At 35.9% G+C, this 27,796-nt stretch overlaps 1 protein-coding gene across 8 annotated transcripts in view; it reads right to left on the bottom strand.

The window, feature by feature from the left end:
* SLC4A4 (solute carrier family 4 member 4) overlaps positions 1-27,796 on the bottom strand; it is a 343,883-nt gene that overhangs the window by 75,469 nt on the left and 240,618 nt on the right. For all 8 annotated transcript variants that reach the window (XM_019757100.3, XM_088791346.1, XM_074324475.2 and 5 more), the window contains 2 exons: positions 13,548-13,681; positions 7,146-7,417 (listed from right to left, as the gene is read on the bottom strand). In XM_019757100.3, coding sequence (XP_019612659.2) covers positions 7,146-7,417; positions 13,548-13,681 — 406 coding nt within the window. The remainder of the gene's footprint in view (positions 1-7,145; positions 7,418-13,547; positions 13,682-27,796) is intronic.

Genomic DNA, 27,796 nt, shown 5'->3' with positions numbered 1-27,796 from the left:
ATAATATAGCATAACGTACTATATATTAAAATATAGTTTATTAAAATCCCCTAGTAAAATGTTTATCACTTGGATGGTATTTAATAAGTGTTAGCCAAATCTGAATCTATACCCTGAACATTGCTTGTAGAGTTACAATACATAATGTGGAACTAATTAGTCTGCCTTGAATTCCAATACATTTAAGGGTATTCTTCATGACAACAAAACTTTAATATTTATTCCATTCTATTTAAGCAACATCTTGAGGAAACTGAGTAACTGGAAAATAGATACAGAATAAAATTAAATAAGCTTCTTGCCTGCATGGTCATGTCAGATTTATTTAAGAGTTCTGAACAACATGAACAAACAAGTGCCTCTTGATCAAGTCAAATATTTATGCTTCCAATTTCCAGATCAGTAAAAGCCAAAATGGCGTTTTCAGGGAAGACAAAGTGAATGAGGAAAACTTTGGGAAACGTAGCTCTTAGGGAAATTACCTGCCACTATACCATTTTAATCTCAAACTAAAATTATTAGAAAGTTTTTCTTCACTTTTCCTTAGTATCCTTTTTGTTTCCCTCAGTATTATAAACTAAGCCTGATGCCTGAGCTTTTCACTGTAACGAGGCGAGTTCAAGTTACGACACTCTTCAACCCATGGGCACTTTTCGCATGTTCACCTATGATACTGCCCTGGAAATTAAAGAGCTGAACTACTATCGCGTATTAAGCTCGATATATTTAGCCACTATTTTCACAAAACTTCTCTTCCATACCCACTCATCCTTGCATTTAGGATGTGTATAGACATTATTCTGCGATTGGTTCTCACAACCTGTGTTTTATACAAACCCAAAGCTAGAGAAACTGGCGGTCTGGTGATTATACAAATTCATTGCTTCTCCTTTTCTGATTCCTGCAAGCATTATACAGAAATTGCTAAAATATCGGTTAGGACCGTAAAAGAAAACTAAAATGATGGGTCCTTCAAGTATCTATAGTTTTCTCAAAAGACCATATTACCACGAATGATAAAATGTCAGCTGTGCTGGTAAAGTGTCCTTACAAATGCAAGCCTGAGTAATGCTATACCAGAGGGCCTTGTACTTCCTGTTCAACCATTAGTCTATGATTTAAACCTACTTTGTAATCTAAGGAGGGAATGACACACAATACAAAAAATTGCACAGAATATGATACAGGTCATGGGAGATAAATTAGGATTTTCTTTCATTTCCTAATTTTCCTGTAATTTGCTTTCTAATTACGAAACACATACTGACTATAATATGGGACCACAGGAGTTATACGCTAGCAGTTCTTTTTAATGGTTAAACATACTAGTGGATAGCATTTATTAAGATAATAGAAAAATTATATATAAAAATGGTAATTAAATTCCACTCTAGTGACAACCACTTTAGATCATCTGGAAGCCTCTGTGAATAGAAAGGTATGGAAATGGAAGCCACGGCCACTTCCAATCACTTGAGTTGGTCTTAGAGTTTCATCCCAGGGAAAAGGTCATCTTCTACTTATAGATACTATAGAAATGATGTACTTGGTGCCTGAGAAATGCTCTATTCCTCTTAATCATTCATCCATTATTAAACACGTCCTCCCGGGGACAGTCAACATTGAATCAGTAAAATATATTCCTTCTGTTAATAATGAAGCATAGTGTCTACCCCCTTGAGGCAATTTTTCTTGCTTTCCTAATTTGTTTATCATTTTTAGCAAGGCTTCTTTCCTCACCAGATACAAAACCAATACCTGGTCAGAATATTTATTTTGACCTTTCCAAAATATTAGCATGCCTGTAAGTGTATAGTTACTGCAACCTTGACACATTAAGCAAATGAACACAGGTACTAAAGTAGAAATTTATTTCTAAAGTCTGGGTCAAATGAAAATCTGACCTTGTTCATTTAAAAAGTGATTAACACTAAAAAACAACACATTGTATAATAAGCCATATGTATATATGGTGTGTGTGTGTGTGTGTGTGTGTGTGTGTGTGTGTGCGCGCGTGTGGTGCATTCTACTTCATTGTGAGTAGCACAATTGCTAAAAAACAATGAAACAGGTCCTCAGTACATTTCTGCGGATGGCAGAAGGGGAAGGAAAAAAGGGTAGGGGAAAGAAAGGAAGACACTCCATATCTTGTTTCCGATTTACAAAATTCTGGCATTTATGTTTTTGAATAAATTAGATAGATTCCTCTAAGAAGAACTGAACATCTCACCTTAACGACTTTAAAGCCTTCTCTACATGACTATGTATGTGTACAACACTTCTATTGTCTTCAGATTCAGTGGACTAGTATTAAATTATCTAACTATGATGTGCTGAATTCCTTAACATTTTTTCCTTTAAATATGACTTTAACATTTCACATTTATCTGCAATGGCATATTAGTTGTTAATTTTTTTTTTTTGGTAGACTTCCAGTAGAAGCCTAGTTAGTATCTTTCTCTAGTAAAATTTCAGGGAAAACAAAATGTTTGAACTTCTTTAAATGAATACAATTAGAAGATTAAACTGGCTGGAGAAACTTTTGTGGGACAATGAGAAATGAAGAAAAAAAATGAACGAATTTTTATGCAGTGCCTATTACCCTGTTTGGCAGAAAATAAGACCTAGCTGGACAATCAGCTCTAATACGTCCTTTGGAGCAAAAATTAATATAAGACCTGGTATTACATTGCATTGTATTATATATTATATTTTATTATATCCGGCCTTATAGTAAAATAAGACTGGGTCTTATATTAATTTTTGCTCCAAGAGACACATTAGAGCTGATTATTCAGCTAGGTCTTATTTCCAGGGAAACACAGTAGGTGCCAAACACTTTTACATACAGTATTTCATTTAACCCTGACAGTTACCTCTTAGAGTAAGTACAATTACTAACCCAGCTCACAGATTATGAAACAAAAAGATTAGGTAATTAGCTTAGCCCAGGGTCACACTGCTAGTTAGAGTTGAAATTCAACCTCAGTTTCCTTTTCTCCAAAGCACATATTTGTTTACACTTTATCACACTAGCAATTTTCTAAATTGGGATGTTGGTGATGAAATGAGATATTCTGACTTGTCCTTTAACAGGATATTTTTCAGTTTTTACTTTTGGCTTTAGAACTGAATCATCTTTCTTATATACCTCTGCTGTGTAACCATCAAGACAAAGTGGGTAATATAACATCTATTGTCTCTACAAAAATTAATAGCCATCCTATCTCTGAGAAAAGGAAATTTTAGCACAAAAACCATGTATCCACCTGACTAATAGGTCAAACTTCATGGCCAGTTTTAGCACTTGCAACAGAGCGGCCTTAGTTCCTCAGTAAGTGAGAACTAGGTATATGGCCTGGATTACTGAGCAATAGATAGTGTGAGAAGAAGGGAGGAAAAGGTGAAGAAAATGGAAACTCAGGAAGTGACGAAGTTTTAGGGACGCAAGTAAGAACAAGAAAGATGAGGAAGACAGAAAGGAGGAAAGGTTGTCTTCACAAATCACACAAAAAATCACAATATTATTGTGGCCATAAACAGAGTTTTCTCAGTAATAAGTGACTCCGACTTCCTTTCCTGTAAAATCGTTGCTCAGTTTGCAGGATCACGACTACATCTGTGCAGTTGCTGGTTCATCGTTACATACTGCCCCAGTGTTGAAAAACAAGTCATCCGCCAGTTTAAATATTATTGACTCATTGATTGAATTCTTTTACTAGGAGTGCATGTTGTGATGAAAGGGCAGTCTTTTGTTGTTTTTAGAATACTTACTCTAGCTGTACATGTAACTGTATTATTCTCTCACTATCATTTTTCAGTTTGCTATCATAGGGTACTAAATTTAAGGTGGATCTATGTAGTTCGCTATTAAAAAAGCATTAAGGTTACAGGAGAAATACATAATCATTAATCTTAAGGGGTTTTGTAAAACAGGATTGTCATGAAAATGTAAATATGCATTTGCCTTTTTCCAAACCAGATTTCATCTCCATAGGTTTATATAAGCCTTGCATTCATAAACATATGGTTCACGAGTGCAACTTAGCTGGATGACTAAAAATGCTGGGTGCAACCAAAAATCTTATTGCAAAATGGCCCAATTCCCAACAATATTTGCTCAGAAGGGAGAATGATGAAGACTGATTTGTTTTATCATTTATACTCAAAGGTGACATAGAAATTTTAAATGTTAATGAATAATAACAGCAATAATAATAGCAGTTAACATTTAATTACTTAATACATATTGGAAACTGTCCTAAGTGCTTTGTCTATAATATGCATCAAAACAATTCTACAAAGTAGGTACTATTTTAAACCCCATTTTACAGATGATCTGATAAGACTAAGCTACACTGAGAAAAGGAAGTTGCCCAAAGTCACAAACTGGGCGTTAGCCACACTGGGACTGGAATATGAGAGTTTCTGACTTCAAAGCAAAGCGGCACTGCTTTACTGGTACCTGCTAGAGAGAGCAGGAATTGTCAGAGTCCTTCCAAGGCACCTTCCTAGCTAGTTAGGAATGACTTTTACACAGCTAGGGGGAAATAAGTCAAAGGAAAAGTTGTTACCACTTCAGCCAGCACTTGTCATGTCAACGTAAAATCAGTTCAACCCTCAAAATCACTTTTTCAAAAACACAAATATCCCTCTTGGCAGACTACATGTAAAATCTTGGTCCTATCTTTTACAATTAAAACACATTCAGATATGTCTTCCTGGGTTTCATATCTGAAACCTGGGTTACCTTTTCAGCCAATATCCCATTAAAACAATGGATGCAAGTTTCCATTAGCCTCACGTAGGTACAGGGCTGACAAGAGGTTTTTCATGACAGGTAGCTGATGAAGTCCTCACCTGGCTTTCTGAACACTGCAAATCTCAGAACAACTGAGTAGTATTTTTTTTCCTTTAGAAAATCTTAATGTATGATTACTCAGACTTACCTAAGAAGTCAGCTTACAGACTTTTCCATAAATACATTAATACATACAGATAGAGATAAATAAATAAATGAAAAGGAGAGTTCAAGTCCCACAGTTAAATACAGTAAGTCCTCACTTAACGCCATCAATAGGTTCTGTAACTTCAGGTGAAATGAAGTATAACAAAACCAGTTTCACCATAGGCTAACTGATTATAAATAAGAGTTAAGTTCCTATAGCATATCATCAACATATTAACAAAACAATGCTGAACAAAACAATGTATTCAAGGACCTACTGTATGTCTATGATCCAATATTTTGAATGTGTATAATGTGGACTTCCCCTGAAAGTCCAGGGTGGGTGGTTACGAGAGGTTTTGCCCCCTTCTCTCCTAGAAGAGCTCTACACAGTTGTGTGATGGCAACATCTGTGTTCCCTGAGAAACATATTTAATTCATTCTAATAATAATACCTATCGTATATTGAGTACTTACTCTTTTCTAAGCACTTTTTAAGTTATGAAGTATTTCCAAGCATTATACATCTTATGATGATAATAATAATAATAACAACAACAACAACTGTGTCATTCATGTTCTCTTGAATCTTTGTATTTCCACTTTGTATTCTCTCTGCTTTGCTTGTAAGCATAGGTTTTCTTTAAGGTGTGTTGATTTTTCTTCAACGAGACAAAAAATATCCTTGAGTGCAAAGCCCAACAATGCTCTATCTTTTCATCAACGTTACTGACAGCCTCATGTTTAGGGAGATACTGTTCTCCTCTCTCTCACCATTCAAGATACATATCGGTTTTCTAAGACTTCTCCACAAAAGTGGCAGATAAGAATGAAGATATATGACTCAAATATCTTGGAGTAATCTGACACAGCCGCCACAAACATCAAAATTCTTTGTAGCATCTTGTTTAAGTTTTAAATTTATAAGCATTTTGCATTTCAGTCTATAATATAAGCACGCTTGTTTTACCGCAAATATTAAGAGGTTTTTCCTCAGACTTGCAGGAATGTGCCCCTCATTTAGGCCCAGGTTTACACAGCCCTCAGAACACTGCTGTACTTCTGGTGCTATAAGGACTTAGTCAAAAACCATGGGTTGTACATCAATTTTTATTTTAAGGGGCATCGATCTGTAGCTAATTGCTTAACTTAGGATCATTAGCACTATTATCATTGAACTGCCTAGAACAGATGTAAAGCAATGCTCCTCAAAGTGAATTCTTTGTTATAAATGCCTTTTGTATTATAAAATGATGATGAATTACTCCAAGAAAAATTTCCAAAGACCAGGTTGAACACTTTTTTGTGAAAAAGTTCTCAGGTTTGGCAAGATAGATGTTAAAGTGCTAAGATGTATAGAATCACACACATTACCCATTAGTTATTTTTACTTTTATGTCTTTCCTGACTCTAGAGCATAAATCTTCTCTGAGAACATAACATTCTTTCTTTTTTTACTTTCTTTTGTTTCTTCTTTTCCTTTTCTTTCCTTTCTTTTTTATGTTGTCTAACAGAGATTAACATTAAGGTGCTACGTTACCACTAGGTGACTCAGGTCTGAATTTATTTTGTAATTTCATGCTTCAAATTACATAAAGTGAGTTAGTATCTTCTTTGTTTCTTCCATAGACTTAAAACAATCTATTTCGAGTTTACTTAAAGGAGGAGATTCCTATAGCAATAAGGAGGCAGTGAAACATGGGCTAGAAGGTCAGAGGACTAGGTTTGTCTGGTCCTTACATCTGTTAATACAGAGGGTGCCAAAAAAATGTATACATATTTTAAGAAAGGAAAAAACTGTATTAAAATTGTAATATTCAAGATATACTGATAACAAAAGATGAATACAAGTCATGTGTATGCATTTTTTTGCACCTCCGGTATATGTAGCGGATTTCCTCACCCATCAGATAAGATTAAGGATAATATACACAAAATTTCCTTGCCAATAATGTGGTTTAAGTATTGAGCTAATTACGTTTATATTCCAGAGCTCCTGGTTTCACCTCCTGATTGAATCACATGGCTAAGATACCTCAGGCAATGAGACTTTCAATTCAGCAGGATGGTTTCTCAGAGAAACTCAAATAAACTCCTTTCCTGAGGATCACGATACCATGTTGAAAGCTGTCATGCATGAAGCCCACACCTTCCTCCAAACACAGGGCAAGCACAAACACTAGGCATGTGTCCTCACCTGGGTCGGGCGGCATACAGGCACAGGAAAAATGAGTATTGTAGCCCACTTTGAAGTCGGAGTTGATGGGGTAGTAATGAGCAAGCTTAATCATCTTCTTGAAAGCATCGTAGATAAAGATGAAGCTGATGAGAGAAGAGAAGCCTTCTTCGGTGAAGCGAGTGAAGTACTGAACCAAGAAGCTGGCATCAGTAGCAACCAAAATGAGACATAAGAAGGCTGACCACAGGCCAATCCAAAGGCGGAACTCCAAATAGTTAAAATTATGGTCCCTGAAAAGAAGGAAGAAAGGTTAGATGCCTCCACGGAACACAAAGAATAATACAAAACTACCAAATGCCTCTAGAAAGATTGCTAAAAACACAAGATCACTTTTAGCCACTAGATAGAACGCTTATTCTTGATTTTATTCCCAAAATATTAAATTTAAGGGTTGGTCTAGTAATATTATTATGCTACCATAGAGAAATAATTCCAGAAATTTGAGAAAAGCACATCAAAAGCTGTCATACCATTGGTATGCGAGTAATTCACTAATTTTCTCCTTTAAAAATATGGTCCCTGCCTTCATGGAATTTATAGCACAAGGAATTTAAAAGCCTAACATTGGTACCCAGTATGTGCCCAATATATGTTTGTGAGCTTTACTAGTTAATTAAGACACTAAGATAAATATGTTCTCTGTCTCCAAGTCATCACAGTCTACTGAGGGAGACAAACTAATGAACAATCACACTATAAAATACCAAGTGATATCTAAAGGTTCACACAGTGTCACAGAAGGAGTAACACTAATTCTGGTTGGGAAGATAGATGAAGCTGCAGAAAAAAATTCAAAGGTATTTGCATAGGAACTTTCCTGGAAGATGGGGTGGGGTGTAGGCTAGGAAGAGCTGAAAGAGTCCTTAAAAAGGCACGAGACCCCATGTAATGCTCACTGTGGACAGAGTGCCACCAACGTGAGCACATGACATTAGAAACATAGGCTGCAGTCAGATCAAGAAAGGCTGTCTTGCATGCCATAACCAGACACTCCCACCTCTCCTGACATGTATCCACTGATAACGATACCCTTCTGCCAAGTTGTGTGTGAAGAAGTATCTTGTTGATCACCTTTTCTGTCTGTGACTATCCCACGGTACTGTTAGAACAGACCACCGCCAACAAAGGGGCCATTGTTTTCTTGATGCCCTTCTATTTCTTACAAGTGAATAGTTCAAGATTCACATTTAGGAAAATATGGGAGAAGTGCTGACATGTTACCGTTTCATACTGATTCTTTTAAAATTATGGGAAGAGTGTGTTATAATACTTTTTTCTCATCATTTTTTGGGGGGTTAAAAAAGCAGATAGTAGTAGTCACATTTCCTATCTGAGAAAAAGAACTAAATCAAGGATCATGCATGCTCAAAGCTTTTAGACAATGAATTTCTGATAACTGTCTTGCTTTTAGACAATGAATTTCTGATAACTGTCAGTGATGTATTTCAATACTTTCCTGAAGGCATTGTATCAACACCTTCACCACTACCAACCCAGTCTGGGCCAACAAGAAGTCATTGTCTGCTTATTACAAGAACTTCCTTACTGATATCCTTACCCATATCCATGTTCATACTGCTCAAAGCAATTTTCCACAGCACAGACGAAAGGATCTTTCTAAATGTAAATGAGATATCTCCCAAACCTTTCGTATTTCCCACCGCTCTCTGAATCAAATTCAAATCTTCTACCTAGCACAGTACCTGGCACATAGAAGGTGCCCAGTGAAGACTTGCTGGATGCATTAACGCATGCCTGTGGCCTACGACTTGACTGAGACAGATAGTGACTGAACAGTTACTGACATTGGCCTATGAGCTATCGTATGGAACCAGGAGAAAATTGACTAAAAATTTTATAAAATATTAGAATTACCAGTTCCTTAGATATTGTGATGGTTAATTTTATGTGACAACTTCTCTGGGCTATGGGGTGCCCAGATATTTGATCAAATATTCTGAGTGCTTCTTTCAGGGTATTTTTGCATGATATTAACATTGAAATTGGTAGACTGAGTAAAGCAGATTGCTGCCCATAATGCGGGGGCGCCTCACCCAATCAGTCAAAGGCCTGAACAGAACAAAAAGACTGGCCTCCCCCAAGCAAGAGAGAATGCTCCCGCAGACTGCCTTCGGACTTCATCTATAACATCGGCTCTTCCTACCTCTGTAGCAGAAAACCTTTGAATATCAACTCTCCTGGGTATCCAGCTTGCTGGCTCACCCTGCAGATTTTAGACTTGTAACCCTCTATAACAGTATGTGCAAATTCCTTACAATAAATCTCTTTATATATGTACATACAGTAAACCTCTATAACAATACGTGCTGATTCTTTATAATAAATCTCTTTATATATGTACATACTCATACACATTCTATTGGTTCTGTTTCTCTGGAGAATCCTGACTAATACAGATACCAATTAGTCAAATATGCCTAATTTTATAGATGAGGACACCAAGGCCAATGAAAGTTAAGTCATTTATTCAGTGCCAAGGTTTTAATGGCAGAGCTGGACCAGAAAACAAATTGTGTTCTTATTCTGGCCCTTTTAAAAATTACACCATGGTCCCCCTCTCCTATTTGTATTTAGTGAATGATAGGGTGGGCCTTAATGTCATTGTCCTTTGTTTCACTCTTCTCACCAAATCACCAGAATTGGAATACATTCCCAAAGCAAGAGATTATCTACAATGGGGTAGACAGCTATGGTCTACAGATTTCCTGGGATCTTTCTGAAGACACCCTTCCAGTTTCCTTTATGTCTGGAACTCCATTGTTTAATCCTAAGCATGTCTTTGTGACACAAATAGATTATAGAAAAAGCTAAATTCTGGGAATTTGAGATAATTTACATTGTCATACAATGTATCAACGTCAGAGTCAGAGCTAAGAAACAGTTTTGTTATTTCTGAACCAACAGACTTTTCTTTCAAGTTTTAACCAATTACCTAGTTTTGTTTCCCTAACAAGATGAAAGAGCAATTTTGATTTGTTCTAAGAATGCTAACAATTGTTTACAGAATTGATGTTTACAGGACAGGATGAGCTACAAATCCATTAACTAGCTATCTAATGTTTAGGAACATGATCAGTTTGAGTCCAAGGGAAAAAATATGCAAGTATAAACTTTAATCTTAGGACCTACACAATATAGCAACCTAGCTTCTCTAAAATCTTTAAAGACTCCCAGAGTAGCTATATAAGAATAATTGAAATAAAATCCCTAAAACCAATGCCACTTCATTATGAAAGTGATATGTTTACAGCAGCAAGGAGGGGGATAAGAGATGAGAAACTTTTTTAAACAAGTTGATCAATAATAATGACTACAATAAAATGGCAATATTACGTCCAATAATACTATCAGTCCTTTTGGTGCCAAGGAAAAGACAGTAAGAGACCAAAGAAACTATGGTGAATTAGAAGGATAAAATGGGTTTATATTCTTATGGTACCATTCAGTGTTCCTAGATGTTTTGAGTTAGTTTCTGAGTAGCATAAAACCAAAGATAGAGACAAACTGAAGAACTCCTATTTCAAACATGCTACAGAAATAAGTGTTCAGCCACTGACAAATAAATATAAATTCCCTAAATGAATTAATCCAATAATATAGAAGAAAATCATTTGAAGGCCTCTAAGTAAATTGTTCAAAGCATATAAGGAAGAAATTATCGAATGTCCAAATGACAATTATACAGGCTAAAATCTAACTTAAATTATGAAGATCCTACATGGCTTAGAACACATAGAGAAAACTTCTTTCATATTCTTCACTCAAGAAAAATAAATCTAATTCTCTATTATTGTTATACAATGTTTAAAAATAGTACAAAAGAGACTGCAAAATTGGGAAAACACTGATGAGCTCTTGCCTTCATTGTGTGACTGATTTTAAAAGGTGACAGCACATCATTCATATTCTTTTATGACGCTCCAGTTTACAAGGAAAATACTAAAACCTGTGTCCCATGTCAGAGATACAGCTGTAGATTATGTGGAGTTACTGTTTGAGTCCACTGAATCTATAAAACAAGGATTTACCTATTTGTCAAAAAAATGGTAAAATATGTGGGGTAAATCTGGGCAAGACAGAGTAAAACAGTTTCTTTACTGAAGGACTTCTCAGATCCTTTAGTAAGCTAAAGTGTAAAGTGCATTACCAAGAGGGAGATATATAGCATTTTTCAGAATTGCTGGGGTCATGGAAGCTTTTTTCATAGAGCATCTAATGGGAATAGTAATTGATGAAACACACTTTGGGAATTAGTGATCTACAAAAAAATCCACATCTAGACAAAATATTAGCACTGCTGTCCTAATATATCAGTAAATGATACAGCAATGTGAAAAAAAATAATTTTCCACGTTAAATGCCACGTTACTCAGTGATGGATTTCAAGCACGGTTTCTCAAATGTTTCTTGTTGCTTTACAACTGTCTTCAAATAAATCACTTGGAACTATGTTTATGTTACCAATTATGATGAAACAGAAGGGAAAGTGGGAAAGGAACTTGCTTAGTGAAAGAAAATAATCTCTTTCCTACAATTATCTGAAGTAAATGGGAATGCAAACATTTTCTGTAGATTAAGGCTCTGATCACATTGCATCCAATAAATCTTTCTACAAAGGTTGCACATGTTTGTTCCTGTTTATACTATATGCTTGTCTAATTTTTCCACTAAGGCTTTCTTGTCTCACACAGTGTTTTCTTAAGCATATAACAACTGTTTGACTCTTTCTATGAAATGACATGAACAGAATTCTTTCCAATGCCCTGAGGATTATGATGGAGGAGAAATAGGTAGTGATGATCCACAGAAAAGTCACAACACTAATTAAAATTTAGAACTTTAAATTCTAAATTTAAAGAAGACACTCACTGATGGTCTCATCCTAGTCTCCAAAACACTAGTTTTAAATCCTCATTCCCTCCTCTACCTCAGGATCATTTTTAAGGTCACCCAGTTTCAAAGGCTATTATATGAGTCCTTAAGCCCATGAGGTAATTATGTAGGCAATGACATTTCTAACATTAAAATCCTAAAACTGAATAATAAGAATATGGACATTCCAACAAAGAGTACTAGCAAACTGTACGAAATTCTGCAGTCTCTCTAAAAATTGAGATCTGCCAGTAAAGGCAATTATCTCTAAGAACTATCACGTTCATTAGAAAGAGGCCAGAATACCCAATTTGATTTTGAGCCTATTTGTGTGCTAATGTGGCCACTTGGATAATTCGCTTAACCAGATTTTCTCCTTCTTACAACGATCCATCAATTTCTAGAAGACAACATTGCTATCACAATTGTCATACCCATTAGTAGCGTCTAGAGCTCCCGTAAGAAGCGGAAGCTCTGGAGTCAGAAAGCAGGGATTCAAAGGCCAGCCCTGCAAACAATTGGGGATATATCCTTCAGCAATCGCCTGCTTTCTCATCTATGAAACAGGATACAGACCCTATCTCATAGGACTGCTACAAGAATTAACAAGAATTAAATGAGGAAGTACATGTAGGATAATATGTGGTTGGCACTCTACAAATGTAAGTAATTACTCAGCTGAGTCTCGAAATGTATCTTTCGTTAAGAATACTGCAATCAAGGTTAAGAGCAGTGGACCACAGGAGCATACAGTTTCTTTCATGAATGAGCCATGTGACCTTGAACAACACATTTCATTTCTCTAGTGTGTCAGTCAGGATCATGGCAGGAAAAGAAGTCTCAATTGGGTTTTGGAGGAAAAGTTAATAAACGGGCTATTTACAGAGGAGTGAGTAACCAAGAATGGTGAGGCACTCAGGGACTTGCAACATCAGGAAGCCATTTCTACCTCCTGGCACGAAAAGGCCAAGGAAGGAATGGAATCACCAGAGCCTGGTGAGGGCTGTAGCCAGGGTGGAGAAGACACCTGACAGGGGCTGTATTCAGAGGACAAGCCAGACTGCAGTGCTAAAGCAGAGACAGTCAGAGGAGGGAGTCGGACACACACCTTGACCTCTCTCTCTTCCTATCCTATTGGTACTCTGCACTCGCCAATCCCAACAGGAAGCCGGAGGGCAAAGGAGTCCGAGTGTTGCATCCACAGGGGTCAGTCCCCTGAAGTACAACGCAGGACGATAAGGGGCAGAGAATACTGGGAGAGGGCAAGCAGATAACACAACATATGGGCTTCAGTTAAATCAAATGTAGAATGATGGTTGGACTACCTAATGTCTCAGGATCTTTCAACCACCAGATCTTGAACGGTCATATTCTGATCTACCGAATTACTATTCTGTGCTCTATCCAGACTATGAATGTTCTACAATTAAACAATCCTAATTTTTAATTAGATATGTATACACATACTTGCTGAAATTAAATAGAAGCCTCTCAAAAACTAGAACAGGTCCTGTGCTGCTCAAAATAGTGAGTGGTTGACCAGCAAAGAGGCAAAAGATGGCTCCAGAGACAGCTGTGCCCAGGAAGCTCTCCAACACACCCTAATAGAAAAAAAAAACATAGGTGTTAAAAAAAACAACAACATATCTTCCCCCCCCACACATATGATGTCACTAGGGAAATTAAGCCACATGAATATACTATTATGAGGGCCATATCAAACAGATATGAACAATAAAGATTCTTATTAACATGAATAGCGCCATTTACTTTACCATACACACAATATAGTCATTCCTCCTTACCCTAACGGCTGAATTGCTCCAAAAAGCTACAGTGACTGTAATGACTCATGGTTTACTACAGAAGGCAAAAGGTGACTCTGATCCATTCTAAAAAATTAACTGAAGCTTCTGCACAACAAGTCACATTATATAATCCCACCAAGTGGGTAGAAGTGATTTAGTACTTTTGGTGGTGTTTTTCTCTTTGTGGTTACCTTCAGTGTTTGTTTTAGCCTGATTCCACCTGGCATCTAGCAGGTATTTTTAAGTAGCTATATTTTATGCTCCAAAGATTTTATATATATATATATATATATATATATATATTTTTTTTTTTTTTTTTTTTTTTTTTTTTTTTCCCTTTTTTAAGAGGAAAGCTTTTCAAGTGGGGAAGGGAGCAAAAGGACACAAAAAGTGATTTGTCCTGCATCCAGCAATCTCTAAGACACTAATTCCAAAAAGTATTCTTATCACATATTCATTGTCCAGTATAAACTTATATAGGAGTTTCCATTTATTTTATCATAGAGGAAATAAATGTGCAGGGACATACATAGCTAAGCCTTTGTGGCCAATTGTCCCCATAGTTATACCTCTGGAAATCAACCCATTATTTTCCTTTAGCAAAACAAGCAAAGAAAAACAAGCCATAAAGCATCACTGACTTAGAAAATTATATTAGCATTCTTAATCACATCATTTGGGACCAATGCCTCAGACAATGGCAAATTAGCCTCTTTCCTATATTTTTCATCATTTCAAACTTCAGTTAGAAAAGCACACATTTATTTGTGAAAAGGTCCTTTCATAAACTTAAAATAGTATTTTATCAAGACACGGTTTTTTTCTTTGAAACTTTTTTTTTTTTTAAGGAGGGCACAGCTCACAGTGGCCCATGTGGGGATCAAACCAGCAACCCTGATGTTATTAGCACCACGCTCTAACCAACTGAGCTAACTAGCCACCCCCCAAGACACAATTTTTTTTTTTTTTTTAAGACACAATTTTTATAAAAGGTGATGGAGACTCTTTATTCATACGTAAGGCTGTAAATCTGAACCATAAAACCTATGAGGTAAAACATTTTTCAAATGAATAGATAAAGACATTCTACAGCTTTAGAAGACACAAAAATATACATAATAAATTAATCTACATAGTAGAGGAAAATTATGTGATGTCTGCAACTTTATATTAAAACAAAATAGTACTAGGAATATTTCCCTTTTCAATTGAATAACAAATTATCTGTTCCTGGAAGTATTTATGTATATGTAAAACAAGCCTCCTCTTAATCTAAACCACTCTCTGACTGGAGCAGAGTGGATTTCTGGGGAATCTGAGATGTCCCTCAGTCATTTCCTGCCCCTGTCTCCATTAACCTATTCACCTAATTACCTGTCAGGCTCATTAAGTCACCTCTTTCCACTGCCCCAAAAGGTCTCCAGCAACTTTTTATTTATTGATCGTATAATATACATGAAATGATTATAAAGAAATTGTTTTTATAAAATCAATGTACAGAACTGAAATACACTGTTATCCCCATTCAAAATCCTTCCTAGGAGATCCTTATTATGATGATTATTCAAAATATTTTTTACACTGCTTCAGAGCCAGGAATATTCTCCTCATTTAAGGGTAGAGTTCAATTCAGAAAACAGACACAAATCCTTTAGCATAGCAGTATGTAACAATGAAGTTGGGGTGGGGATGGGGCACAAAAACAAACAAACAAGGGTTGACGAGTAATTAGACTGGCTTCTCACACAGTGAGTAGACACATTCTGAAAAAATTCAGAACAATTTCTTCTAAGAAGTCTAGGTTTGAAGGCTGGCAGGAGGTGACCCAATTTCCATGGATACTGAGTTCTACTGCATGGCTGGCTGAAGGGTGCCATCTCACTGTTTTACAGCCATTACATATGCAATCAAGAGTATCCAACCCCATTTTTCCTCAGAAAGACAGGAAGCAGAATAACAAGCAAGGCTAGCAGAAACAGGCAGCAATTATGCAGAGAAGAGATTCCCTTGTGTCCAACAAACACTATTAGTCTTGATCTCTAACGTGAGATACTGAGATTCGGGGGGTTAAATAAACAAACACATTTTCTTTATACCCAGAAGTACAATTTCTGGGTCATAAGGTAGTTCTAATTTTTTGAGGAACCACCACACTAATTTCCATAGTGGCTGCACCAATTTGCAGTCCCATTAACTGTGAGAATTCCCTTTTCTCCATATCCTCACCAACACTTGTTTGTTCATTTATTGATGATAACCATTCTGACAGGTGTGAGGTCGTATCCGTATCTCATTGTGGTTTTAATTTGCATTTCTCTGATGATTAATGACTTGGACCATCTTTTCATACGTCTATTGGCCATGTTTATATCCTCTTTGGAAAAATGTCTATTCAGGTCCTCTGCCCATTTTTAATTATATTGTTAGTTTTTTTGGTGTTGTCTGAGCTCTTCATAAATTTTTTGATATTAATGTCATACTAAATGTACCACTGGTAAATATCTTCTTTCATTCAGTAGGCTTTTTGTTTTGTTTATGGTTTCCTTTGCTGTGCAAAAACTTTTTAGTTTAATGTAGTGCCATTTCTTTTTTCTTTTGTTTCCCTTGCCCGAAGAGATCACAAAACATATTGCTAAGAGCAATATGAATTTACTGCTTATGTTTTCTTCTAGGAACTTTATGGTTGCATTTAAGTCTTTAATCCATTTTGAATTTATTCTTGAGTATGTTGTGCAATAAAGTTGTCCAGCTTTTTGTATTTTGTTTTTGCATGTATCTGTCCAGTTTTCCCAGCACCATTAATTGAATAGACTGTTTTTACCACTCTGTATATTATTGCCTCCTCTGAGGCAATAACATGACCACATAGATGTGGATTTATTGATTAAATGACCATATAGACTAAATGACCATATAGATTAAATGACCATATAGACGTAGGTTTATTTCTGGTCTCTCTATTCTGTTCCATTGATCTATGTGTCTGTTTCTTATGCCAGTACCATGCTGTTTTGATTATTATTGCCTTGTAGTATATTTTGCTATCAGGTAGTGTGATACCTCCAATTTTGTTCGTCTTTCTCAAGATTGCTGTGGCTTTTCGGGGTCTTTTGTGGTTCCATATAAATTTTAGTATTATTTGTCCTAGTTCTGTGAAAAACGCCATTGGTATTTTGATAGGGATTGCACTGAATCTATAGATCGCTTTGGGTAATATGGACATTTTAATGATGGTAATTCTTCTGGTCCATGAGCATAGTGCTTCCACTTATTTTTATCTTCTTCAATTTCTTCCTCGGTGGCTTACAGTTTTCTGAGTACAGATCTTTACAACAAATCCACTTTTAATGTAGCACAAAAAGTCTTTGGAGATGGGTAGCTGCCCAGTCACTACATCACTGTTACATAGCAAGGAGAAAAATGTATGTCTTCAGCTGAGATTTTCATGGACATGCAGTTTTCTACCCCGTGCACTGACACTGGGCTTTTTATGTCTTTATACTTTATCTTTCTTTTTCATGACTTGCTTTAGTGTGTGTAACATGAAAGGGTAGGACTGGAATGCTCCAGGTAGCTGGACAAGCCACACTCTGGGAACAAGTGATAGGCAAAGTTACAATGCATCATTCTTTATCAAGTATGCAGTGCCTAGCTTTCATTATTATTGCAGGACCAAAATGCAGCACAGCCTGGGTATAAGAGAGAACATGAAGGAAGAAAGGAGGAATGTGAGATTAAGAATCTCTACTTGATTTGACATAGCTATCAATGTCTGTGAGGGCAAGAACAAGGTTTCCCGGTGTCATCGTGCTATACACTACACCTCCACGTGCTCTGCAGGCACTCAGGAAGCAGGAAGCACTAAAGGAATCAAAGAAGAAGTGCCCAAATCACACCCTAGGTTCCACTTATCAAAGGTCAACAGCCAATGTTCCTCATTCAGAAAAGATAACAACAAATTTCTTTCAGAAAAGATAACTAATTTCTTCCATAAAATGTCTTTGATTTATGGAAGCCATGTGACAGTTAAAAGGCAGATTATTTTTATTTCAGTACTTGATCCTTTGGTAAGTGCTAGAGTTTCCATTCTGTTGCTGACAATTTTGAAACAGACAGGTGATTTATTATACACAATGCACTGGAAACTTGCTTAAACTTAGAGACGCTTCCAGCATTTCTGAGAAAAGAACTATTTTCACCACATTTTGACATGCTATCTTGACAATACAGAAAACTTTAAAATAATCTCAATTTCAGTTTAACTGTAACTAGAATTTAAAGCAATTTATAAGGTGAACTATCAGAAATCCCTTTTCTGATTTATTATATTCAGTACTATTATAAAAAAAGAAAAATGATGTGAATGTGTATATTGTTAATAGCTATAACTCATAAAGACACTTCTACACCTGATTTCCCACAGAGCAAGACACTGCCTAGCAATTCATGGGAATACAGATGGCTGAGCTCTGCAGTGTAGCAGATTCAGGTGCCACAAAGTGCTCCAGCTGCATTTTGGTAGGCTTTTATTTTATTCCATTCCTGATCAGGTGTCGCCCACTGCAGAAGAGTAGAAAGAGCAAACAACAGGCTGTCAGAAAACCTAGAGTCTAGATTTTGTTCTGCCGCCAAAGAGCTGATGATGTTGGGAATGTCACGTAACATTTGTCAAACTTAGTTTTCTCGTGTAGGAGAAAAGTATAGAGCTACTATGGTATAACAATGATCTCTGGAGTCAGACAATCTCTAGTTGATGTCTAGACTGCACCATTTATTTAATTAATGACTTTACACAAGCTATTTAATCTCTCTGTGCCTTATACAGTTAGTATGTGTATTAGATTAGATAACGTATATAAAGTGTTCAGCTGAATCATACTTTTTAAAAAAATTATTTATTAATATTTCCCAGTTACAGCTAACATTCAATATTATTTTATATTAGTTTCAGATATACAGCACAGTGGTGAGACATTTATATAATTTATGCAGTGATCTCCCCAATTAGTCCAGTACCTACCTGGCACTACACATAGTTGTTGCAACATTATTGACTGCATTCCCTATGCTGTACTTTACATCCTGATGACTACTGTGTAACTACCAATTTGTACTTCTTAATTAATCCCTTCACCTTTTTCACCCAGCCTCCCCAACCCCACTACCCTTGGCAACCATCAGTTTGTTCTCTGTACCCATGAGTCTATTTCTGTTTTGTTCATTTATTTTGTGCTGTAGATTCTACATATAAGTGAAATCATATGGTATTTGTCTTTCTCAATCTGACTTATTTTACTTAGCATAATACCCTCTAGGTCCATCCATGTTGTTGCAAATGGTGAGATTTCATTCTTTTTTATGGCCGAGTAGTATTCCACATGTATGGTATACATGTACCATACTGCTCTAAGAGATATTTTTTTTTCTGATATAGCTCCTCAGACAAGGGAAACAAAAAATAAACAAGTGGGGACTACATCAAACTAAAAAGCTTCTGCCCAGCAAAAGAAACCATCAACAAAACGAAAAGACAGCCTACTGAATGGGAAAAGATATTCACCAATGATACCTGCAATAAGGGTTAATATCCAAGATGTATAAAGAACTCATAAAAATCAGTACCAAAAAGAAAAACAAACAAACAAACAAAAAAATCCAATTGAAAAAATGGGCAGAGGACCTGAATAGACATTTCTCCAAAGAGGACATACAAATGGCCAATAGACATATATAAAGATGCTCAACATCACTAATCATCAGAGAAATGCAAAATAAAACCACAATGAGATATCGGCACGCCTATCAGGATGGCTATCAACAAATAAGTATTGGCGAGAATGTGGAGAAAAGGTTAACACTCGTGCACTTTTGGTAGGATTGCAAATTGGTGCAGCCACTGTGGGAACCAGTATGGAGAGTTCTTAAAAAAATAAAAATTGAACTACCTTATGACCCAGCAATTCCACTTCTTGGTATCTGAAGAAATCCAAAACACTATTTCTAAAAGTTATATGCATCCCTGTGTTCATTGCAGCATGTTGACAATAACCAAGATATAGAATCAAACTAAGTGCCCATCAATAGCGATAATACGTTTTTGATGAATAGTAACATATACATAATGTATTTATTTAGATTGAAGATGAGAAAGTTGAATTAGATAATTTCCAAGGTCTCTTCCAGGTGGCACAGCACAAAGAGCATGTCGTGGAGTCAGGAATATCGGAGTTTAAATCTCACTACACCCATCACCAGCCTCTTTAACTCCTAATTCTCTCGTCTGTAAAATCAATGGCTATTTCATAGGATAATTATTTGGACTAAATAGGACAATAATATATAAAGAGCTAAGAATAAAGTAGAGATACAATAAAATGTTGGTTCCCTTTCCTTCATTGCTTCTCGCCCCCTTCTTTCCAGTGAGCCTGTATTATTTCTCTTTCCTTCAAAAGAGGAAAGGGATGGAGAATGAAAGTAAAAAGATGTGACATGAAAAGATGAAAACTAGTCCTCAGAGGAAAAGGGATAAAAAGCCTCTTTAGATCCTTGTGGGGACAGAGCCAGCAGCGCAGTTTCCAGACTCTCGCCCTCACGTGGAAAGGTGCTCACTTGGGTAGTAAATGGCCATCAGCTGTGATTGGATGGCCATCAGCTGTGGTTAGTTGGCCGTCAGCTGTAACCAGTGAGCCATTGGCCACTAATATAACTGCCGTGGCTACATTAGCAGCAAATAGGGGCTAGCGGGAAGATGGTGGCTGAGCTAGCAAGAGCGGATTGCAGTTAGCACAGCGGATTGCAGTTAGCAGCTAGGAAGTGTTGGTTGGCAGAGAAGTGGACGGCAGGTTGTGGATAGTGTGGTTCCTGCTTCCTGTGTCTCCAACCCAGCCACCAGCAAGAATATAGCGGTATGACTCCCCTATCTATGGCTCCACGGGTGTCCCTTTTTGGCCTTACCATATCCTGCGTTCTTATGTGGGGAGCGGGAGCCCAGACCCAGCATGACACCCTGCATGACAATCCTCACTATTCCTCAAAGCAAATTCTAAATCAACAGAAGCCTTAGGGGGCAACACTACAGCCATTGAGAGTTGCTTCTTTTCATTCCTTGTGTTACTAAACACATGGAATCAACTATAATAAAACAAAATAGTTTGTTTTATTTTACAACGGTGAAGTCAAAATCCACATACGGAATAATTTGTGAACATTTTTCTGCTTACATTAGGGTATGGAGTTAAACCAAACATGGCCCTTGTTTCACAAAACAGCCAAGAAAATCAGCACAAGTCCATAATAAAAAATCAATCATAGAAAAACTCAGACTATAGGCGTGAGATTCTATTAAAAAAAAAAAAAATTCAACCACGACTGATAACACCCGTATTAAAAACTAAAAATTTATGCTGTCAACTTTGACTTTATTGCAATTTAGTGTTTTCATACAACACTAAAGAATTGCCATTCTTGTGTTATGTCCTCTTTTTAAGGAATTTATTATTGGAATAATAATCACAACCCTGTTTGAGGAGGTTGGATGGCAATAACAGAAAGAGAAAAGCAGCACAACTGTCCCCAAAACAAAAGATGTTCTATTTCTTTGTCAATTTTCAACCAAATAAAACTTGGAACATAAAATATTTTGGTGGCAGTAAATGATAAAGCATTCACCAACATTATTATTTCAAGCTTTAAAAAAAAAAAATGTTTCTCACCGTAAAAAGAGAAATTCTAGCTTATGTTGGTGGTAATTTATACAAACTGTAGAATGTTGAATAAAATTAAATTTCTCTAGATGAGTCTTTGAATCTGAAATTTAGCCAAGAAAAATGATGCAGCCTAATGCCATTTAAACATAGCCACTGGAAATAGGCAGTCAGATCTGCATTACCTGTAGGAATCTTGATGTCAGGTCCCCAGCAAAAGCCAAGTCAAATGATCAAAAATGAGTGGAGAAATGAGGCAAGTATCTAAATCAAATTTTGTCACATAAAAATTATCTGAGAAGCTTTTCATTTATGTATGTATGTATGTATGTATTTATTTAGGGGGGGAAAGTATTAATTCTTGATCTCTACTTTGAACACATCAGGATCTCTGAAGGTCAGGTCTGGAAAATCAGTATCTTTTCAAAGTTCCCCCAGGTGATTCTCCTGTGGCCCAAATTTGAGGTATATTCATTCAGGCAACCTTTCCTCCTCTGTCAAACTAAGAACCACTTGTAGCATGGTTAAGGCTTGGTTACACAGACCGTTCACCTATACTGGGGAAGAAGATTGGATATACAACCCTCATTTTTTCTTTCACCTGTGTAGCTACAGCTTATAAATCAGTGATTTATCCTGACAGATCACAGCTGCCAAATCCTTATTGCCATCTATTCTGCCTAAAAGTGCTTTGTCATCATAAACAGGATTTCTGTTTACACTGCCCAGCAGGAACTGAAAAAAGTGGGAAGACTTGAAAGACAAATTAGCTCCCTGCTTGAAGAAAAGTCTGAGCCAAACCTTTACCAAAGAGCTTCAACTCCAAGTCAATTGGAATGGATGGGCAAGACAGGGAGGCTATACAATATATTTTTTATTTGAAGAGCTGTGAATATATATCCAGATCACCTGAAGTGCCCAAACATCAAATGCCAGTATAACCTTACACAAAAATCAATTCCAGATGGATAAAAAATTCAAATGAAAACATAAAAGAACTAAGACATGTGGGTAAATATTTTTCTAATCTTGGGGTAGGGAAACCTCTCTAAATATATCATGAAAATAAGAAACTATAAAAGATTGAAGATTTTGACTACATAAAAATTAGACTCTATATAGCAAAATAAATCATAAATAAGTTTAAAAGACATGGTGAATCTAGGAAAAATACATTTGTGAGATTTCTGACAAGCGAAAGGAAAATATCCTCATCACACAAAGAGTTCTTAGAAGTCAGTGAGAAAAAAACAAATGTCTAAAAGGAAAATATGCCAAGGACACAAATATAAAGAGGAATAGATAGATACTGAAAATGTGGAAGGATAATTGAATAAGAATGAGCTATCATTTTGCAACCCAAAGAATGAGAAAAATGAGAATATGGGACAAATTCCTGCTTCTGCAAGCGTGCAGACAAGTGGATACTCTTCTCCTTTTTGGTACAAGTATAAGTTGGCATAACCTTTGTGGAGTATAACTTGAAATAAATGTGAAAAAATAGAATAAGTGTATCATGTAACCATTCTGCTAGAAATCTACCCTAAGCAGGAAGAATGAAAATGTAGTTAATGACCATAGTTTATAAATGAGTAAATTGGGGAAACCTGAAAGTCTATTACTAGGGGACTTAGTAAGTAAATTATAGTACATACACCATATAAATAGATGTGGTCATTAATAGATGTGGTCCATTAAAAAATGTGTATAATGAGGTCATTAATAGATGTGTATAAACAGATGTCATTAAAAAATGATACTCAGGATCTTCAGTGAAGGGGAAAGACTTCTATCAAATACTAGTCACACTTTGAAACAGCATGTATACGATCTCATTTACATAAAATCCTATACATCAATCTGTTTTCACATGCATTGAAAGATGCATGGGAAGATATTCATGAAAATGCCAATAATGGTTGTTTCAGGATGAAGAGTTTAAGGGCAAAATTACATTCTATGTAGTTTTTCTGTATTGCTTGAATATTTTACAATTCCTAATTATATCTTATTAAAAAGAAAGCTATTTCAAAATAATTTTAAGCCAAACACAAAATAATTTTAGAATTTTGCAACATTTTGGATCCCCAACTTGCCTAAATCACTGTAATTTTCTGATCACCAAGAAAACAGAGTTGACAAAGGTCTTTGAAATGAAAACAAAAACAAAAACAAATAAATTTGTGGTAAGTGAAATTTGGTCACAAATTATTTAACTTTAATCAAACAGGTTTAATTCAGAACTTGTATGTGAAGTGAAGCAAATTAGTTGAAGCTCTTTCCTGGGAAGCTCTTTCTTTGCCAGTTGACAAGCTCAATGTCTTGCCAGTTGACATTGCAGGCAAGTGAGCAACACAGAGCTCCTTACTTTGTCACCATTTATTTTTTCCTTACCAAAACAACCCAGCTGTATCTTTCCAACAGGATACATCTACCTAACTTTTTGAAACTGAAATATTTTTTCTGGAAGACCATTTCAGGCAATTTAACCTGTCCCTTTACATTTCCACTGCAAGGAAAAAAATGCATTTTGGTACCAACGGGCAACATTTACGTAAATTGAAATTACTACACAGTCCTCATTATAGTGAAGCAATTATCAGTTTGCTTTAATCTTGCTATTATAAATTATACATGATAAGCTTCATAAAAAAACGTCTAACAAACAACAAGTGTTGGCGAGGATATGGAGAAAAAGGAACTCTTGTATACCGTTGGTGGGATTGTAAATGGTGCAGCCACTATGGAAAACGGTATGGAGGTTCCTCAAAACACTGAAAATAGAACTACCATATGACCCAGCAAGTCCACATCTGGGTATTTATCCGAAGATCCAAAACACTTATTCAAAAAGACATATACACCCCTATGTTCATTGGCTGCTTACAATAGCCAAGATATGGAAGCAACCTAAATGTCCATTGATAGATGAATATATAAAATAGATGTGGCACCTACATGCAGTGGAATATTACTTGGCCATAAAAAAGGATAAAATCTTGCCATTTGAGACAACATGGATAGACCTAGAGTGTATCCTAAGTAAAACGAGTCAGACAAAGAAAAATATTATTTCACTCATATGTGGAATCTAAAAAACAAAATAAATGAACAAAACAGAAATAAACTTATAGATACAGAGAACAAATTGATGATTGCTAGATGGGGTGGGGGTTGGAGGGATGGGTAAAAAAAGGGGAAGGTTTAAGAAGTACAAATTGCCAGTTATAAAAACAGTTACAGGGATGTAAAGTACAGCATAGGGAATATAGTCAATAATACTGTAATAACTATGTATGTGTCAGATGGGTACTAGATTTATCAGGGTAATCACTTCCTAAGTTATGTAAATGTCTAATCATTATGTTGTACTCCTGAAACTAATATAATATTGTTATGTCAACTGTAACTAAAAAAAAAAAAATGTAGACATGTCTATCTCATCAAGGAGTATGTGAATAAGAAATATTTCCAACTTAAGCAGATTGATTAAATATTCTCAGCACAGCAGTATATTAAAGCCTCAAATTTGGAGATGCCAGCTATAAATGTTCCTTATTATGAGACACGTTCCCTTAAAATGTACTCTGCTAGGCTCCACAAATATCACAAAATTCTAAAAATCTTAACTGTATTCTTTGGCTAAAGGGTTGTGAAAATAGGATTATATTTACACATACAAAAAAATTAAAATTATTTTCTTCACTCAATCTTCACTTTAAACTGTGCTCATTCACAATCAACAACGTTGATTTAAGTTAAAATACTTTTCTTTGTTTTATAACGCTAAGAACAACTTTTAAATAACACAAAGACTTGCTAGGAAATATCATAAAGTGTTCCTTTATCAGTATCTTGCCCATAGAGCAAGCTATCCACAAATATTTGTTAAATCGACATTTAACAATTTAATTAGAAGTATTTAAATGAATAGAATAGTATATCTGCTTGGTAACCAAGAATATAAATACAATGCAGTGAAATGGTGTGCATAGTCACAGAATTTAGTTGTATAAAGGACATGCTTTTAGGATGATGAGGCTGAAAAGCCCTTGTTTACTTCACAGTATGGTAAGGGGCCCAGGGCGTTATTACAGTGGGACTTACTCGAAAAGCTAGTAAGACTAATAAGAATATAATAAGAGCTTAAGCACAATTCCTAAATGTATGCTCTTGTTGAATTCTAAGAAGAGGAAACAGTCACAAGTCAGGCTGGGATCCTAGATCAACTCTTGACGAAGCGGTTCAGTCACTCCCAGAAGCCCAAGCTAAACTTCAATTGAACACACGTAACAAGGAAGCCATGAATATCCACTCTAGAAGCCTCCAAGTCCTCTCAGAACATCCTGATGGTCAAAATGAATATGCCAAGTTGGGGAAATTGTACAGTCATTTACGTGGCCCTTAAAAAATTGACTGTACTTGCAGCCATCGTAGTTTCAATTGTTTTATTTTAATCACAAATCCATTGGAAATGATCCATATGGCTTACAAGGTCATCTGCATCAAATGATGTGTGTGTGTGTGTGTGTGTGTGTGTGTGTGTGTGTGTATACACACACACAAATATATGTCGGGATATTAAATATATACATTATATAAATTTGTGTATAAATATTAAATATATAGACCATGTTATATATGTATGAATATGAAATATCTGTGTGTGTTTTAGCACCAAAATAAATGCTTAAATGTAAATTCCTGTCTTTGAGTAGGCAAGACCTGCACAGACGCTGGCAGAAGAATCTGCTTAAACAACAGCAGTGCAGTGACTCATCTGTGTTTTCACAACATGTTTCTACCCAGCGCCCATATCTATTTGTAACCTGACAATAAAAGCCCTATGTGAACCATCTCTGAGCTGTCTGCCTTTGAAAGCAAGGACACTGTTTTCAGTTGACTCATTTGAGCTGCTCGTGCTTTTGAGAATAATCCACTGCCACATTTATGAAGGCAAGTGATATAATTGAAGATTATTTCAGGCTGTGCCAGTGCTTTTCTGCCTGGTCTTGATCTAGTGTTTAGAAAGTCAGATAGAGACAGAGGATCTCAGCCCCTAAATAAGCCCACTACATACCACTACAGGTATCTCTTGAGAGCACAGAAAAAGATAGCTTTATCAACACCCTGGACTGTAAATGTCCTCAGAATAGGACTCTTGTCTATTTTGGTGACTTATCTGTATCCCCACCACTTAAAATAGTATCTGGCACACAGTAGACACTAAATAAATATTTATAAAGGAATGAATCAACCTCTGCCATAGACCTGTGAAATGACCTGGGTCTTAGCATCAAATCCACAAAATATTTTGTGGTCCTAATGCCAAGTCAAGAAGATTTTTACTGCCAGAGCATCAGGTCTTCTGTATGTTAAGGTATATACCCTTTCAATGTTGAGATACTCCTAACATATTAACACACCTCACTCCCTGATCCTTAAAATACATTATACAAGTATAATCATCTACCATTGCAAGAAAACCTTATATGACTATGAGTAAAAGTTTTGATATTAAAATATTAGGATATGTAAAATTACTATATAACCATAGAGTGGGGTATGTGTGTACACATACTAGTTCATTCCTATTTTATACAGATTTTTAGATCTATAAACCCAGTGCTTAGATCTATGCATCCATTTACTACTAGCATTAGTTCACCCAAAAGAAATCAATAATAGACTATTCAGTTCAATAAATACATATGCATTAACAATCATTAATTTTCCATCCCTGGTTTTAGTGTTTCTGCCACCCACTGTGACTTCTAGAAGTACCAAATTGTAGTACTTCATTAATACATTTCTTAAAGGAAAAAGGCTTTAGAGGTGAGTGAAAAATATGTCCTCCAATATTTTCATCTAGAGAAACTTTTAAAATAATGAATTCACAGTTTCAGTGAAATTATCAATAGAGTTTACAAAATCTATTAATAAAATGATTAAACTATGTCTGGCAAATACCCTCATAGGTTTGAATTTGATACTTTGAATTCAAAGTCAACTTCTAGGAGTAATATCCAGCAAATGGTCATTTTAGTGGACTACTTAGCATTCTGACCACTGAAAGCATTTATGTTTCTCCTGAAGTTTTCAAAACCTCAAACAGCTTACTCCACCAGCAAGGCCTTTCCCATGTAATTTATCAAAGAGGAGAAAAATATCCATGTTAACTATAGATTATATTGCACAACAGAAT

The sequence above is a fragment of the Rhinolophus sinicus genome, chromosome 1, assembly GCF_057876585.1.
Source record: "Rhinolophus sinicus isolate RSI-liver-muscle chromosome 1, RSI-T2T, whole genome shotgun sequence".
In the NCBI taxonomy this organism is placed as follows: Eukaryota; Metazoa; Chordata; class Mammalia; order Chiroptera; family Rhinolophidae; genus Rhinolophus; species Rhinolophus sinicus.
Note: the sequence above shows the minus strand (reverse complement) of the source record. Positions and strands in the feature narration are given on the sequence as shown.